At 34.7% G+C, this 18,038-nt stretch overlaps 1 protein-coding gene across 1 annotated transcript in view; it reads right to left on the bottom strand.

Annotated features, from left to right (window-relative positions):
* The window catches only part of LOC141336504 (transmembrane protein 131-like), a 76,304-nt gene extending 59,591 nt beyond the window's left edge, over window positions 1-16,713 (bottom strand). Inside the window, exons 1-3 of the mRNA XM_073842157.1 lie at window positions 16,571-16,713; window positions 15,795-15,865; window positions 7,075-7,115 (exon numbers count right to left, since the gene is read on the bottom strand). Of these exons, the coding sequence (XP_073698258.1) occupies window positions 7,075-7,115; window positions 15,795-15,865; window positions 16,571-16,679 (221 nt within the window). The 5' untranslated portion in view covers window positions 16,680-16,713. The remainder of the gene's footprint in view (window positions 1-7,074; window positions 7,116-15,794; window positions 15,866-16,570) is intronic.
* Window positions 16,714-18,038: the final 1,325 nt, after the last annotated feature.

Raw genomic sequence — 18,038 nt, 5'->3', positions numbered from 1 at the left:
AAACAGCCATTTCACAAAATATGTTTTACACATATGGCTCATTTATCAAATGTGAAAGAACAGACTGTACAATTAAGCTAAAAATGTGTTATAAAATCATTAAAATCATGAAATATATTAAACTGATACATTATTTATATTTTTCTTTATTTTAAGAGTAATCAGGTACATCTGAAATATTAAATACCCAATGTTTTAATACAGATTTGTATGTAATCCAAACATTTAGATGACCAAAATCCATACACAAAGCTTAAATAAAGCAGTTTTTATTTAATCGAGCAAACTTTATCTTACTTCCTTCTCTTTATTTTGATAATGACAACAGATTTACAGTAGGTGTTCTGACCTACTCAGATAAGCTGAAAAAATGTACACAGCTCTAGAAAAAGAATGACACTTTTTCTGCCAAAAAGGGAGTCCTCTGAAAACCAATCCGCAAATCCAATGCTTTAGAACCATGTATTATTAGTATAAAGTATTTTTCATAATATTGAATACTGCATTTTAAGGAAGATTAAACCATCCATGAACAATTTGCAAAATCTATAGCCACTCAAATCCATGTGTCCTCTGTAGACCTCACACAACTGCATAACACAATCTCTTTGCTCTGCATGCTGTAAGACAGTCAATAATCTCCAATACATAGACAGATGCCATCACAGTCACCCTGCCAATAGACGCACAAACACAAGGCCAAAGTTCAAAGAGCAAACTCTGAACACCAGTAGTATTTGTAATAGCATTACACACTCTTCCAACAGTGGACCACAAACATGCAATTACAATTTTAGTTTATTACAATGCAATGTACTGCTATTGCTGCAAAGTCCGCGTAATAATTTCTCAGGCCCTTGTATCCTGGATGCACTCTAGTTTTCTGTCCCATCTATGCACATTCTGTTGCTTAACACTGCATTACTGCTATCATAAGTCCAAAGCCCTGACAAGCTCAATGCCTGCTGACGTTAAAACCCCATGAGCCAATTTCCAGAGAGTTATACATTACAAGATAGCCTCCACATGACCTCTGTGTTTAGGGTGTACATTTTTTTGTTTTTTTTGGACAGATCGATGTAAAAGATTTAGAAACAGAGTTCTTAAGTCTACGGTACTTTTTTTTGTAATCCACAGACAGTGGTGAAACGATTCCGGCTTTCATTTCTCTATTCAGGAGCCCAAGACAACCCACAATGACACCGTTTTGCTCTCTGCAAAAGATGACTACAGTGCTTCCATGAATTCACCAAAAGCGTGCTGCATACATGTATAGCATGAGCATTTTGTTGCTCTACAGGAACTGTACATAGCCTGCAAAAATAAATAAATTTAAACATCCCCAATAAATTTGACATCCCCAATTCATTGTGTTTATTAAAGGCACAATATGCAAGTTTTCACTGCTAGAGGGTGCATATTCAAAACAAACAAAAAACAAAGGCGTCGTTGGATGATGTCGTGATTGAATGTGGAATCATTGGATTTGTTGTCTTTATTCCCACAGCTGATGCAACCAGTGTTGTTTACAATGACGATGACGAAATCATTTCGTTGACGCCACTTTTTTTCATGACGATAATGAGACGATGACGAGATAAAAATGGCTCGTTGATGACTAAAACATGACGAGACGTGTGTGAGTTTTCGTTGACGAGACTAGACGAAAATGCTAGTGGGTGGTCCGTCAGACGTTTAAAATGCATGACATTTCTGCTTATTGTGCATGCCAATTAAAACCGAAAAAGTATCTGCTGCTATGGCAAGCCGTTTTAGCATTAAATACTCTTTGCCATACTAGTATGGCAAGCCGTTTTAGCATTCTATCCTTGTTTGGTTACGCTCAACATGTCACATTGTTGTCACTCAGACAGACAGACGATTAACCATGATGGCGGCAGTTTGCACACAGGGTGGTCGCAAACGGAGAGAGGACCTATGGGTGTATTTCAATTATATGTCTTTTATGTCTAAAACCATTCCTTCATTATTGTAATTATTGGTGAAAATAGTCGATGCGGAAGCTCACATTGTGTTGAACTATAGATCTGCTATTTTCACAACTTATAAGTGACACTACCAAACAGCAACATACTTACTGACCTACATTAATTTGTTAAAAGACTTTTTCCCCTTTTTTTGACAAAAACTAGACTAAAACCTTTTTGACTTTTCGTCGACTAAAATTGGACTAAAACTATCACATTTAGAAATGACTAAAATGAGACTAAAACTAATAAGCATTGTAGTCCAAAAGACTAAGACTAAATCTAAGATGGTTGTCAAAAACAACACTGGATGCAACCCGTCGGATGGATGAGCTAATGTATTAAAGACTTGGAAGCGGAACGAGGACGCTGGAGCAATTGCTAATGAAGGACAGGCGCGATACACAGCTTGAAAGCAGCAGAGCTTTTATTATGCCACAGTCGACTACTTTCGCTTCTTTCGGTCATGAGTATGTAGGAAAAAGCAGTACTGTTTTATCATACTAGATACATTTGAGTGTGTTGAAAGTTCTGTTATAATGCAACTCTGCATGTTCGTTACTCGTCTAATAAAATGCATAACATGTTAAAGTGTCTTTGGGGTTTCCGCATTTTGTACAAAATAAAACCGGAAAATCGAGGGTATATAACGTCACTGGCATGCGACGCTATGACACGGTGTGTTACACTAGTTAAAATTGTTTGTTTCTTAGGACTTAAAAATTCTTTGAAACATTTGGGATAAAATAAGTACACAAGTCAGCAAAATATATACCACTGTTCTAGTGTTTTTTGGATATTTTAATCAAAAAGTCTTACATATTGTGCCTTTAAATATCTTGGCTAACCTGATGGTGCTGATAAAGCTACCAATAAGAGTGTAGTATTCGCAATTCTGTTGAACACATTAAAGGTTTACTGAAGTGCTTTGAAACACACAGCGTTATGTGTTGACATAATTTCAACTGAAACAGAAAGCCAATAGCCAATAGCATTTTGTTTATTCCACAGCTTGGAGCCACTGAACTTGGTAAAGCCTGCAGCAGTTCGCATTGAATCATTCCCTATCCCCTATTTAGTGCACTATGTGCCATTCGCTGTACAGAAAGAACTAATTCTGTAAACAAGTGAGGATTTCAGCCACAACTTTAGCGTCTATTTATAGTAAAGGGGGCGGGACTTTTTTCGGATTCTACTAAAAGTCAAAAAACGTCCATTTTGATTTTATGGGGACTTGAGCTACTCAGAATTCCATACATTTTACATACCTGTAAAAACTGTTTAAAATGATGATCCAAACCTACAATACATATTAAATATACAATATACACAAATATTATTTTAAGATTGTCATATTATATGTTATTATTAGCCATAACTTATTGTGTTCATATTGTATTGCAAAACACTTTTGCTTCTATTAAGGTGAGATACGGGTAAGGTTAGGGACAGGTTTGGTGGTATGGGTAGGATTAAGGGTGGGTTAAGGCGTAAGGGATGGGTCAGCAGTGCAAGTATAAATGTAATTACATAAATGAATTACAGATGTAATTACATATAGGTATTTTTAAAAATAAGTACAATGTAAAAACATGTACAGTTGGAATCGAAATTATTCAACCCCCTTGACCTGCAACACATTTTGCTGCAGAGAACACAGTTTTGTAAAAGCAACTCAACAAAGGCATCAGTACACTATTAGAGAAATGTATAAATACACATTTGAGTCATTCTGAAAACGGAAGCTGATGAATAATTTAAAAAAAAATCAAATTGGCTCTAAATGCTCATGTTCAAAAATTATTCAACCCCTAAAAGTCAAATTTGGTGCAGAATCTTTTATTCTTTAAAACCGCCAATAAACGCTGCCTGTAAGTGCTTTGAAGCTTCTGTCACCTCTCTACTGCAATCTTGGCCCATTCCTCACCTGAAAAAGCTTTCAGATCACTCATAATCTTTAGTTTTCACTTTGCCACTTCTTTCTTCAAAGGTTTTCTGGTACAACACATTTTAAACTAAGGAATAAGGATGCCAGCTGTGTCTCTGAGAACCTTTAATGCCTTGAAAATCTTCATATAGCCTTAGACTTTCTAAAGTAATACAATTATTTATTCTCTGTAGCTTCTCTATGGCTTTTGTGAGAGCTATTGTTGACTTTGTCATATTAGCTACTAAAACGTCAGCACATGCATGGGCTAACTGTATGTATGTGTAACAGCTCAAGCTAATTTTGTTTTCTAATAGAGTTTCTAAAGGCTTAATAATGTTTTAAGACAATTTTATTCCCCACCATACAAATAAGTGACTAAAAAAACAGCAATGTTAAACAGGGGTTGAATAATTATGACATAGCTGTGTTATTAAAAAAATCCTAGAACTCAAAAATATTACATGTTGACATTATCACTTTTAATATGCCAGTAACTGGTTATAGATGCAATTTTTTTAAAGTCCTGGATCTTCAGAAAAGCTTGTATTTGTAAACTACTGCAGTCTCTGGAGGGTTGAATAATTTTGATTGCAACTGTATGTACACAATAAGTTCATTGTACCAAGTGATTAATTTAAATGCAAGTACATAGTAGTTAAGGCCACCTAATATAAAGTGGGACCAAACATTATTATATAACTACATTAGTATGACTATGACAGGTTGCTCAAAAGACTACCCAAATTTGGTCATTTCTGCTTATTCAAAAACTCACTTTGAACCAATCAGAGCGAAGGTGTCATCTCTACTTCCTTGTTTTGAAGCCAACGGTCACCCTTAGCTTTATTTGAAAGTGCAATGTTTTTATATAAAACGGAGCAAAAAAACTTATGATAATGCATAATTGAGTCTGACACAAAACAATTATTTTTTAAAGATGGCATTATTTTTGGCACTGAATGTTTTTATATGAATTCAACACAGGCGTCTTTAACGTCCATGTAACTGCGCTTTGCTGTTGATAGAGGAAGTGAGTCTTGTTGATGCTGCTGTGTTAAAAGCAGTCATTGTACTTGGTGATAGTCTCTGATTAGGACTTAACCACAGAGCATGCTGCTACCCTGAGTCATGTCAAAACAAATGAAAAGACAATGTGAACTATGAAACATCTGCTACAGGCAGATAGCAGAATGAGATCTACAGAGTTGGTGACGGGTAGCATGGGAGGATGTGGCAAAGAGACAATGAAGAGGGGAAAATGAAGAGAAAGTAATGTTTCGGTTACTTTGCATGTAAAGTCGCACATGCTTTTTTGAATATGACCAAATACACAAATATTTGACAGCTTATAGTGATATAAATCTGAACTGACTTTGCTCAGAGTTTACAAATTTTTTTTTCCATGCATTTACCAAATAATGAATCCAACACATTCTTCTCCTGCAGAATTCAAGCTACCAATAAAAGAATCACTCATCAGCCGAACTGCTATTAGTGAAACTCAATCAAATTGCTAAGTAAGTGAATGAAACACTAATCCTCAACACTAGTTGGATTTCTATCCATTTTTACTTATTTTAAGGCATACTGCACTAAAAATGTTGAATTGAAACATCAAGATGCAAATACAATATCTAAAATGCATACTCAGCAAAAAAAATGTAGATGGTCACTTGAGGTGGAACTTATTTTTATTCTATAAGAAGATACACTACCAGTCAAGTTCTTGCACAGTAAGATTTTTAAAGTTTTTAAAGAAGTCTCTTCTGCTCATCAAGCCTGCATTTATTTGATCATAAGATAAGTGTTTATTACCATTCAAAAGCTTGGAGTCAGTGTAATGTTTTTAAAGGGGGAATTAATTATAGAAATGAGTACTTTTATTTAGCAAGGATTCTTTTCAAATCAAAATTGTTGATAAGGCATTTATCATGTTACAAAAGAGTTCTATTTCACATAAATGCTATTCTTCTGAACTTTCTATTCATCAATGAAACCTGAAAAAATTCTACTCAGCTGTTTTCAACATAATAATAATAATAATAAATGTTTTTTAGCATCAAACCAGAATATTAGAAGGATTTCTGAAGGATCATATGACTGGAGTAATGATGCTAAAAATAAAGTTATTTTAAATAGTAACATTATTTCAAAATTGTACAGTTTTTGCTGTACTTCAGATCAAATAAATGCAGGCTTGGTGAGAAGAGACTTCTTTAAAAAAAAAAAAAAAGTAAAAATCTTACGGTCCAAATACTTTTGACTGGTAGCGTATATGCACAAACTACAATGGAAACATTTACCAAATACATTCTAAAATTTGCATTAGTAAAAGCCTTTAAGGATTTATTTTTTATTACTTATATTTTTTTAACTTGTATACTTGCATACAAACAATTTACTGTTGTGTATAAAGCAAGCCACAACAATACCAGAAATTCTTTGAGCTTCAGTAATATGTGGCAATTTGTTTTTCGTATCTGCACCTACTCGATCTGATATCTTGTGTTGCATGCTGCTCTTTTTCTTCTGAAACACACCTGTAAACCATGTGCCGCCTTGCAGGCGTGTGCTAAAATTGGTATTTTTCCATATAAACAAAATGCCAATGAGTTCTAAGCTGAGCTCTTTTTCATATCTAGCCATTAAAAATGCAGTTAATAAAACAAAGTGTGTTGATTTTAGGTCATGCCAGTCACATGAATGCAAATGTAGAGTAAACAGAAAGCTGGTGTCCTCAGGAGGCTTAGTTTTCCATGCACTGGTAAAACAAACCAGCTCTGCCTTCAGATAAATGTTTAGGGGACGTACACAATAGACCACCAGAAACGTACAGTCAAACCAAAATTACAGTCTGTGGTGTAAAAGGTTGCATTAGCAATTAAAAAAAAAAAAAAACACTTAAGCAAAACATGGTCTGAAGTGTCTGTATAATTTTTGGTCCCAAATTCATTGTATTTGTACCCAATAGTGGGTATAATATATCAAAGTTTACTTTATTTTGCTATCCTCACTTACATGAATGAACTATAGTGTTCTGCACCCAATAATAAAAAAATATCTAAAATTATATCTGGTGTCTGAATAATTTGAATATTTTTAATCTGTAAATATTCCAATATTCAAAGGGACTGTGGTCTTAAGAGAAACTCTCACCTCTCATCTCGAGGAACATTCTCACTGTGGTGCTCCTCTGCCTGGAAATAAAAAAAAAAAAACATATTTATTTAGTTGGTAACAGCATATTACATGTACAGTTATGATGTTTAAAATTATTTATTGATTGATTGATAGATAGAAAGTTCAAAAGAACATCAAGGATGCATTAAACTGATCAAAAGTGATGGTAAAAATATTAATGAATTTACAAAGATTTATATTTTAAATAATAAAAATATCAAAAAATAAATAAAAAGCAATAATATTTCACAAATGACAGATTTTTCAAGAACACTGAACAGAAATCATACCAACCCCAAACTTTTGTAAAACATTTTGTAAACAAATGTAAGTAATATGCAATATGTCAGAAATATATGCATTACATTTCTTCATTTAGCACTTTAAAGTGTCACCTAAAAAACTAAACTCAAAACAGAAACCTGTAAATTCAGAGTCCAAGTAGATCTGACCTGACTTTGTTTTTAATGCAAAAGTAGTGAAAGGGAAAACTGTGTCGTTTCGACACTTCTAACTATGCCATCCCATAAACTGCCGGTAGCACATTATAGGCAATTTACTGAAATAGCCATCTTACTGAGAGCCTTAAAACCCTGATTACCTGACGAGTGTCTATGCGCGCTGTTAAAAACAGCGTTTCCATAGGAACTAACTATAGCCCTCCAGGCATACAATGGATGTATATAGAGGCCACTTGGCTGCCTGGTGTCAGATGACTGTTAAGTACACATTTTACAATGATTGGATGAATATGCAGAACTACTGACAAAGGGTTTCAATTAGAGTCTTCGTCAAACTAGAAAACATGCTGTGAATCTGCAGATTTTCAGTGTAGTATTTACAAGCGCTATTAGAATGCATTGAGTAAATGCGCCATCCATCCATCATCGGGTGAGGGAGGTTCTCTTTAAATGGAATGCTGCAGGTCTACTCAATCACTCCTGACATCTCTATTGACTACAAATGAATCAAAGTCTATTTATGGGTTTGTTTTTAATCGGTTGTCAAACTGATAATGTGTGTTTTTTTATGGAAAGCCATTTGTTTATTTGACCTCAATTTTATAAGTCCAGATTACTCATGAATGACCAAATCATATCTTTGTCTTTTAACACATCTGTAATAAAAGGTCATGCTAGAAAAAAAGCACTTAAAAATGTTTATATATTGGATAAGAAAAAAATAGTACAAAAATAAAACAATGATGATACAAAACAAAATATATCATTAAAATACTGTATAAATCACTTGATTTTCTAAAAATCAAACTGTCCAACAGTGACACCAGCGAGTAAAGTTATAGCACCTCCCCTGAGCCCATTGAGTTTTAACAGACCTCCCTAAAGCATGTGGTGGGTTTGGAGGGGGTGGTCATTGAGAATAAATAGGGTAAAGTCACGTGAGAGGAGGCAATGTCTCCATCATGATATGATTAGATATAACTGGTTTTGTTCAGCTGTGATTAGTTCATCTGATAAATCCCGCCTCTTGTGTTCATGCGTGTTCTGCGTTCACAAATCAGTCTGAATCAACAATATAATGCCGCTAATGGGAAGACTCATTTTTTAAAAAGGCGTAAACACCGCACACACTTTGCTATGTCTAAATTAGACTTAAAATAGCATGAAAACATGATCTGTGGGAGTTTTTAATAAAGCCTGGAGTACACTACATGATTTTTGGCCTGATTTTCCACCGATTTACAGTCTGGAGAAGTTGACGCCAGTTGCTGAAAGTTGACAGATTCCAAAGAAAATCGCGTTTTGTATAATGGTCACTGACTCAGATTTTTTAGCTACAGACTAGGGCTGCGCAATAAATCGCATGCGATTGTCATGCGTATCTCATCAGTAAAGCCGGTTCTGTGATTAGTAGTAAATCTCCATCACCTGCGTTCAGATGGCGCGGTATTTAAAACACTGAGCCGTAGATCACTGAAAAGCTACGCAATATCTCGTTCAAAATCGCGGATGAATCGCATTCGATTTTGAACGCGATATTGCGTAGCTTTTCAGATTCTATCCAGTTGGAGGATATCAAAACATGTTTGATATTTCAGCCGATTTTAGAACCTATATTGTTTTCATTTGTTAAGTGTCTCCTAGTAACAAGGTGCACGTTTCTGCATGAGTTTGTTGTGTTCGGAACAACTTTAAAGTCTGGTAGTGTTCTGTAGTGTATGATGGCCAGTAGGGTTGTGCTGATAGACAATAGTATCGTGTATCGTCGATAGTCAGAGATATCTGTTGCTGATGGCTTTGACTATAGTAAGACGATTATTATTATTATCCGTCAAAAAGGCACCTAACTTTAGCGATGCAGCGCGGAGAGTCGGTTCTAGGATGCCTCAGAAACTTGCCACGGTATAAACACAAGCAGAGTGGCCGCGTTGTGCCGCAGATGTGTGCAGTGAAAATGGGTAAGAGATTTATTCATCATACAGTGTACATAGATTAAGTGTAGACAGTCATTAGGATAACAGAGGTAGTAAAATGTGGTTTAGGCTGAATTAAATATGATATATGAGAATCTGTCTGTATATAGGAAACATAAACATTCACCCCAGTAACATCTGTATTTGTCAACTAGTAGGGCTGGGTAAAAAATATCGATTCTCCGATTTTAATCGATCTTCAGTTTAACGCAACGATATCGATTCGGGAAATCCCCGAATCGATTCTTAATGCACGTGCTTCACGTAAGAGGATATGAATATTCACCTCTCGTCCTGAAGGTGTCACTAGTGTTCCTGCTGAGAGAGTTTTCTTAACCGCTGGTGATCTAATCACAGCGCAAAGGAGCTGCCTTAGATCAGATCAGAACATGTTGATCAGCAGCTTTTTTTGCAGAAAAATCTGGTGATCAAAAATGATAAGGCTGTAGTTAAGAGCTGTTAGTTTTATGGACAGTTAGAATGTTTTGTATACGCAGACAAGGGCTTTATAATGGGCCTGTTTTGAACGTTTTGAATTTAGAAAAATGTTTTATTTCTTAAACGTTTGAAGTTCTTAATAGATTTCACTGTTGCACATTTACAGTCTTTTTATTTTTTTTACAGTAATGTGCATTTTGCAGTTTGTTTACATGGTGTACAATGGGTGCACACATTTATGACTTCTTGTTACAGTGTTCATTTAAAATAAAAGTTGTTTAAAATAAACAACTGTGTGCACCCTATTATTAATGTAGATGTGTATTTCAGTAATAAACTTAAGTAGGAGAGTTTCAGTTACCAGCATTTATATCAAAATATGGATCCCATGTCTGCAAAACTAACATTTTAAATGAAATATTGATAGCTAATCGATATCGAATCGAATCGAAATCGGAATCGAATCGAATAGAAACCATAAAAATAAGAATCGACTCGAATCGCTGAATTGGTCACAATACCCAGCCCTATTAACTAGATTTACGATGCGATAAAATGGCGCTAAACATACGCACGTGAATTACACGCACATCGCTTCTCCACAATCAGTATGAACTGAACTACAACATGAACTGATGACAAAGATCAGACATACAGCGGTAACATTATCGCAACATGACGGGTAAAGAAAGATACATTCAGGCACGCACATTTACCGCTCCGTGAAGATAGCAGAGAATGAAACCGAAAGTAAACTTGAACAGAACTACCATCAGCGCTCTGTACACGCACAACTGTGTGACAAGTCACATGCACTACCCTTAAAAAACGAATAAGGAATTTATTACATATTGACACATTCACATATTATTAAATAAATTAGCACGATAGTATCGTGCATCGGCGATCTCACAGGCTGACGATAGGACGATATGAAAATTGAGCATATCGCCCAACACTAATGGCAAGTTTTCTTTTGCCACTATTTGCAAAGTCGGTAAGTGTATGATGCCTAGTGTTTCAAAAATCTTTTCAGATTTTAAAAGTTGTGTAGTGTATTCCAGGCTCAAGTAATCAGCTTGGTGATATTTTAAATAAAGTCATTTAAATGTCGGTGACCAATATTTACCAAAACTTTGATGATTGATGTTACGAAAAATTCAAAAATAGTTAAGAGTTTAAGAGCAGGTCATACAGGTTTTTGAAAAATATATTTTTTGCAGGTTGTAACGTAGCTATCCTTCATTGTAAACAGTCTGTTGTTAAACAGAAAAGTGCATGATAAAGAAAGAGTCGATTCTGAATCGCCTTTACAAATCGTCATATTTTTTTTTAAATCTTTTGCCCGTTACCTATTTATTTCACTCGGTAACAAATTAGCATAATCCCTGCCTGCCCGTGAAATACGAACACTTCCGATAGTTAGCGTGCTTAAACCATGTCGAGAAGACGCTGTGTTCCATGATTCCACAGCAACACAATTTGAACCTTTCGTTGTGTGATAGTCATTTTACCGAGGACTGCTTCTCTAATCTTGGCAAATTCAATGTGGGAATCGCTGAACACTTGTCCATGAAAGATAAGTCCGTACCTTATTTATTTGAACCAACAAGCGTCTCCCAACCACAACCTCTAAGTACTATTAATACATTGTGTACATTTTCAATAGAGTGCTCAAAATCAAGTTTTATGTGCTAATATGTGATGTATACCTAGTGCAGCTTTAGCTTTCCAGGTAAAACACTATACTACTGTCTTACTAAAATAGTTCTGGTAATTCGCTGTGAACCCACTATTTCCTAAGAATGTGTTGATTAATGTAGACTGTTGTTATTCTCATTACTTTAATAATAAAGAATGTAGACATATTTTGGTTTACAAACTGCATCGTTTCATCAGTTAGCCATGTTAGTACTCGGCTAACACATCCACCATTATTGTTTTGTGAAGTGTTTCATTTCCGACATTTTTCAATTGTATATGAAAAGACCAATAACAACAGATTTGACCAGCTGACCAATCAGAGCAGAGTAGGCTTATCAAAAGGAGGGGTTTACAGACCATTGCAAAATGATTTTAATATTAAATGTATATTCTGAGACAATTATTTAGAAAGAAAGAAAGAAAACATTTGAAGGCTTTGCCTCCTCATTTCATAACACCACCGCACACCACTGAGATATATAAAATAATATTATTTTATGTGCTATTAATAACATGGACATCAACTGAGAAAGCCTAGGGGAAATAAAGTTGCCCTATAATTGAACTTTAGAATGATTCAGTTATACTGTAAAGAATTGTAACCCACTTTCTTTTGACTTCACTGTACTGTGCTTTGCCGTTTGTACTTATGTAATGAACCACCGCAGCACATTCAATAGCAAGGTCATTTAAATATTCCCCTGATGCTGGCTAGAAATAAAAAACTATTCAGATCAGATGGTGTATTTTTTAATTTTAGGAATTCCCATGCTGCATTTCACATACAACTGGCTTGACTATTCTAATCACCAACACAGCAAACATATAACCACAATTTGTAAAGGGTTATTTTAGTATAATTGAAATACTATTATAGCTTTTATCATATTTCAAAATTGTCTTTTATTAGTTAGTTATTTCAGCACATCAAGTTAAACTAAATAAAAATGAGAGATGTTGCCTTGGAAACTGGTTTAAAAAGTGATAGTCAATTCCCATGCTGCATTTCTTCTTTTTTTTTTTTTCTAAATATGTCAAGCAATGGTTCAGTTTCAGTATGACATTTTCATGTGGTGTAAAACATGCTTACTACATAAATACTAGTACAGATTGATGTAACAAGATTTTACCACCTCCACTATTGTCAACTGAACAAACACAGCCCCTCTAAACAAATGGAGAACTATAAATGGAATTTTCCATCCCCTTTGATTGTGGCCATTCTCAAGCCATAAGACAGGTCGCTTACGTAACTGTTAACCACATAAGTGGCAAATTGTCTGTCAACCTCTTAAGCAGCAGCAGTTTCTGTGCTTGTTTGTGTGACATTAGCTTCCTGCCCAGAAGGAAACATGACAAAAAATCTTTATCAAACTTTAATCAGTCTCGTGAGCCTGATCGTGATCTACAAAAACATCCACTACCACAAAAAAGCACTCTTTTGTAACTATGCCAGATGTTGGTTTAAAGTGCCAATGGCATCATAAGTTTTGCACAGCTCTATGAACACTTTGTTCATTCAAATAATATTTAATCATACAATATACACACTACCTTGTCTGCATAGAATAGCAATTATGCTATTATGTGTTGTTAATTTGGATCATTTAAATGTTATTTCATTATTCTGTGTCTTACAATTGTATTATTAGAACTCTTGAGGACTGAAAGTGTAGTAAAGACAAATTCCTTATGTGGAAGATCATTCTTGGCAATAAAGCTCTGCTTTCTAATAACTTTCTACAGCGATGTCCAAGTCCCAGGCTAGGAAAAAGTGGTGCTTTAATGCTTGTAATGTACAACTGGCTCGACTTTTCTAGCATCACCACAGCAAAAATAACCACAATTTAAAGAGCACACCACAAACTAGTGCTATTTTAGAACCATTTATATACTATTTTATCTTTTATTAATATTTGAAACAGTTTTTATTTTTAGTTTTTTTTATTAGGTTAATATAGCTTAGAGCTATTTCAGTTTTAGTTTCAGATATTTTAGTACATCAAGTTCTAAATCATAATGATTTTGACTACCAGTCAAAAGTTTTTGAACAGTAAAGGTCATTGCACACTGAGTCTGAAATTTCCGTATGCCTTTTTTAGTTGTTTTCATTTGTCATCCTTTCCTATCAAAATGCTTGCTACGGATGCGAAAACACAGAAAATAGAGCCTGATCCGAACTTTTTAATGACGAAAGAAAGTTTTGGAGGCAGTGTGTAAACGTGATTGACATAACTTGAGGAATTTTAAACATTTATTTTTTTAATGTGTGAAAATTCAGACTCAGTGTGCAATGACCTTAAGATTTTTAATGTTTCTTAAAGTAATGTTTTTTTTTCTATTTGAATATATATTTTCAAATGTAATGTATTCCTGTGAGCAAAGCTAAAATTTCAGCATCATTACTCCAGTCACACGATTCATTCTAATATTCTGATTTCCGATTTAAATAAACATTATTATTATTATCATCATTATTTCCATGAGGCATGAAACATGCAAACCAACCAGAGTACAAATTTTGTAACTAAGTTTAACTTTTATTCTATAAACAGTTTGGGTTTTTGCGCTCACATATGGCTTGCAATTAGACTCATTAACAGACAAACCATAAACTGTAACATTTCATGACGTCAAGCGAAGATCATGACAATGCAAGAGCAATTACATCAACTACTGACCTACTGACTCAAAGGGTTAGTCCACCCAAAAATGAGAAGAATAAGTTAGGAAGAATGTAAGGAACTGGTTTTTAAGCCACCATTAATTTTTTACTGCATTTTTTTAACATACCATGCAAATGAATGGTGACTGAGGATTCTTTCCGCCTAACATTTCCTATTATATTCCACAGAAGACAGGTTTGGAATTGAAACATAATGATTTTCATTTCAATGGAAGTCAGTGGTTAAAACTGTTTGGTTACAAACAATCTTAATCTGTATCTTTAAAATAACTTTTGTGCTCCACAGAAGTCAGGAAGTCAAAGAGGTTTGGAACGACATGAGAGTGTGTAAACATGACAATTTTCATTATAGCTATAGAGTGTTTTCATCAATTAGAAATATTAGTGGCACTGAATGTAAACAATACCACTTAACCAAACAAAAACTTACATATTTTGCTGATTATTGCTGCTGAAAATGGTCAATTATTGTCAAGTTTTAAGCTGTACTATCCGGTCAAACCGGGAAAGACATTTGGAGTACTACAGACTGCCAAAACAAGTTATAACAAATCAAGGAAAAGAGTGCAAAAAACTGAGGAACAAAATGCATTTGTGATTGGCCAAACTGAACCAGAATTTCAGTCAGGTAGGTAAAATATTAGGCTAATATCTTAATTAATACTGCTCATATCTTTACCACCTATTAACTTCAGTTATTCAAAATATTGTGGCCTTTCCCACTTACTAAGTCTTTCTCTATATGATTTAGCAGCTTTTACACATTTTTTTTTCAGTTGTTTAGACAGCATAAATAAGCAGAATAACATATTCAGTAGTACATTAACCTTGCAATCCATGCTGTTGTTTACATACGAGCATCTAACATCACAAAATAGATTTCCTAAAGATGCTCCAAGTTTTATGGTATTTGCTTTGAAAACGGTGTTTCAATCGTTAAAACGAGTTTAACAGAACGCCTTTTTCATATATATATATTTATTAACTCGTTTTTTGTTTAATTTTTTTATTATTTTAAGTCTATTGAAAGTAATTTTAAAGAGAAAGGGCAAACTTTAAAACATGTAATGAGGTAATCATTTAAAAGCTGTTATGAAACCATGTAAAAGCAAAATTATTCTATAGGTCCATTCAGGATCCCAGAGTCCTACAGAAAGATGCCTCCTGTTCCCGCCTCCACATGGAAACACATTTCACCAAGCTAAATAAACAATCGCCCTGCCCATATATGAACTGCACAAACCAAAACATTCTCAAGTAATATTTAAAAATACAAACGAAAAACCTTATTTTGATTTTCGCCACCTTTGCAAACGTAACAATAGCACATTGCACCACGTCCCGCACGTGCTCTCGCCTCACAATGAAGTGAAGCTGACCTGTGATAAAAACGTCCAGTTCATGACGTCATATTTTTTTTACTAGCTCACATACCTGCGATGGCATGAAGAAGTCTGCGTCCTCAGCCTGCCAAACTTCAACCACGCTGGACATCTGAGTCAGAGCTTTAAGAGGAAAGAATGACATAAACATATAGAAAATCAAGCGAGCATATCAACAACAAACACCAGAGCAATCCCTCCTGTCTCTAAACAAAAATACAGGAAATGCGAAAATAACACTACTGCTGGGCTTATCTCGTATGCGTTAGCTAATATATTTTCAATAGTTGAACAGCAAGCAGCAGATGAGTTGGCGTGGATGACAAAGGCGTGAAATTGAACGGACAAGCTATTTTAGTCCAGAGATCGCACCATGTCAACAATCCACATACACGCAGCTGGAAACATATTTAAATGTGCATTAATGCTGCTCTTAACTCGTGTTTACCGCTGCGACCCTCGCATAGACGTTTATAGTTCCTAAAGACTGCACTGAATAAGAGCTGTATGAAGCTATATGAGCTTTGTAGCATATTGCATTGACACAGGAAATCGAACAAAACCAATAACTTGGCCAAAAAAGCGCAAGCCGTCTTTCCTCAGTTTTGAATCAAAACATAAATCCGTATGCAAATACATAGACGGCTAAAAACCCGCGTGAAATAGGTCGGATTTCGGGTAAATACAATGATTATTGTGCCCTTTTAGCACAACGAGTGCACTTGAATAACGTTACTTGTCAAATCAGCCCTCGGCAGCTCCTCCGACATTTTCACACTCGCTTTGCCTTCGTGGACCAAATAAATAAGACGAATCTGTCCCCCGCACCTTGAAACTGAGCTCCTCCGTGTTGAATGTACGGCAATAACAGCTGTAGGAGTCGCAGAAGGACATTAATCCATGTTTTTCTGTGTGTGAAGTCCCTTTGGCTCGCCATGCTGGCTGTGCTGAGCTCCCTGGCTTCACTTCTTTCTCTTTCTCTCTCACACCCTCCCTCCTCTCTCTCTCTCGGCAGTACCTGTGAGTGTGCGCCCACTAGAGCCAGACAAGCCAGCTACACTGCATGCGACGCAACAGTCTACAGCAACTGTACTGCTACTGCAAGCGTTGTGTTTTGTCGCGTCGATAGCGGTGTAGATGGGGAGAGATAATACACTCATGCTTATAGATGACAAAACTATGACACACACTAGCAGTCAATTTGTAATGATTTTCAAAGAAATCTCTTCTGCTAACCAAGCCTGCATTTATTTGACCCAAAATACAGCAAAAGCAGTAATATTGTAAAATATGTTTAGTATTTAAAATAACTGCTTTCTATTTGAATATATTTTAAAATGTAATTTATTTATGTGATCAAAGCTAAATTTTCATCATCATTACTCCAGAAATCATTTTAATATGCTGATTTGCTGTGTAAGAAATATTTATTAATATTAATCAATATTTATAACAGTTGAGAACTTTCAGGATTCTTTGATGAATACAAAGATCCAAAGATCAGCATTTATCTGAAATAAAAAGCTTTTGTAACATTATACCTTTTCAAAAACTTGGAGTCAGTATTTTTTTTTTTTTTTTTTGAGGGGGGGGGGGGGTACTTTTATTTAGCAAGGATGCTAATTGATCAAAAGCAATGATAAAGACATTTATAATATTACAAAATATTTCTATTTCAGATAAATGCTGTTCTTCTGAACTTTCGATTCATCAAAGAAACCTGTGAAAAAAAATTACTCGGCTGTTTTCAACATAAATGTTTTTTGAGCAGCAAATCAGAAAATATATTAAAATAGAAAAGAGTTATATTAAATTTAAAAAAAAAATAAGAATTTTACTGCTTTTGCTGTACATTGGCTCAAATAAATGCATGCTTGTAGAAAAACCTGTAAAAATATGTTATTATAAACTACACATCTCGACTCAGTATTTTTGAAGCCAAGCCGGTGATTTGCTTTGTTCATTTTTCACAAACAGTGTAACAACCCTATCAAATACTCAAGACTAACTTTAAGGGCCTTAAATTTCATTAGAACTGCTATATTTAAATTCACTTTATTATTGATTAATAAAACTTGTTTTAAACTATATACTTTTAAAATATCTAATTATACCTGAAAAAACACAAAAATGTTTTAAAAACTACATTTTTAGGCAAACAGGTGATTTTCTTTGCCTTTTAAACACCCACTAAACACTCAAGGCTCTTAATGCACCTTGTAAAAATGGTTAATTTTAAATATTTATTAAAACTTATTTTAAACAATTACACTAATTCAGCAATTACTCTTAACAT

Source organism: Garra rufa, chromosome 6 (genome assembly GCF_049309525.1).
Source record: "Garra rufa chromosome 6, GarRuf1.0, whole genome shotgun sequence".
Taxonomy (NCBI): Eukaryota; Metazoa; Chordata; class Actinopteri; order Cypriniformes; family Cyprinidae; genus Garra; species Garra rufa.
Note: the sequence above shows the minus strand (reverse complement) of the source record. Positions and strands in the feature narration are given on the sequence as shown.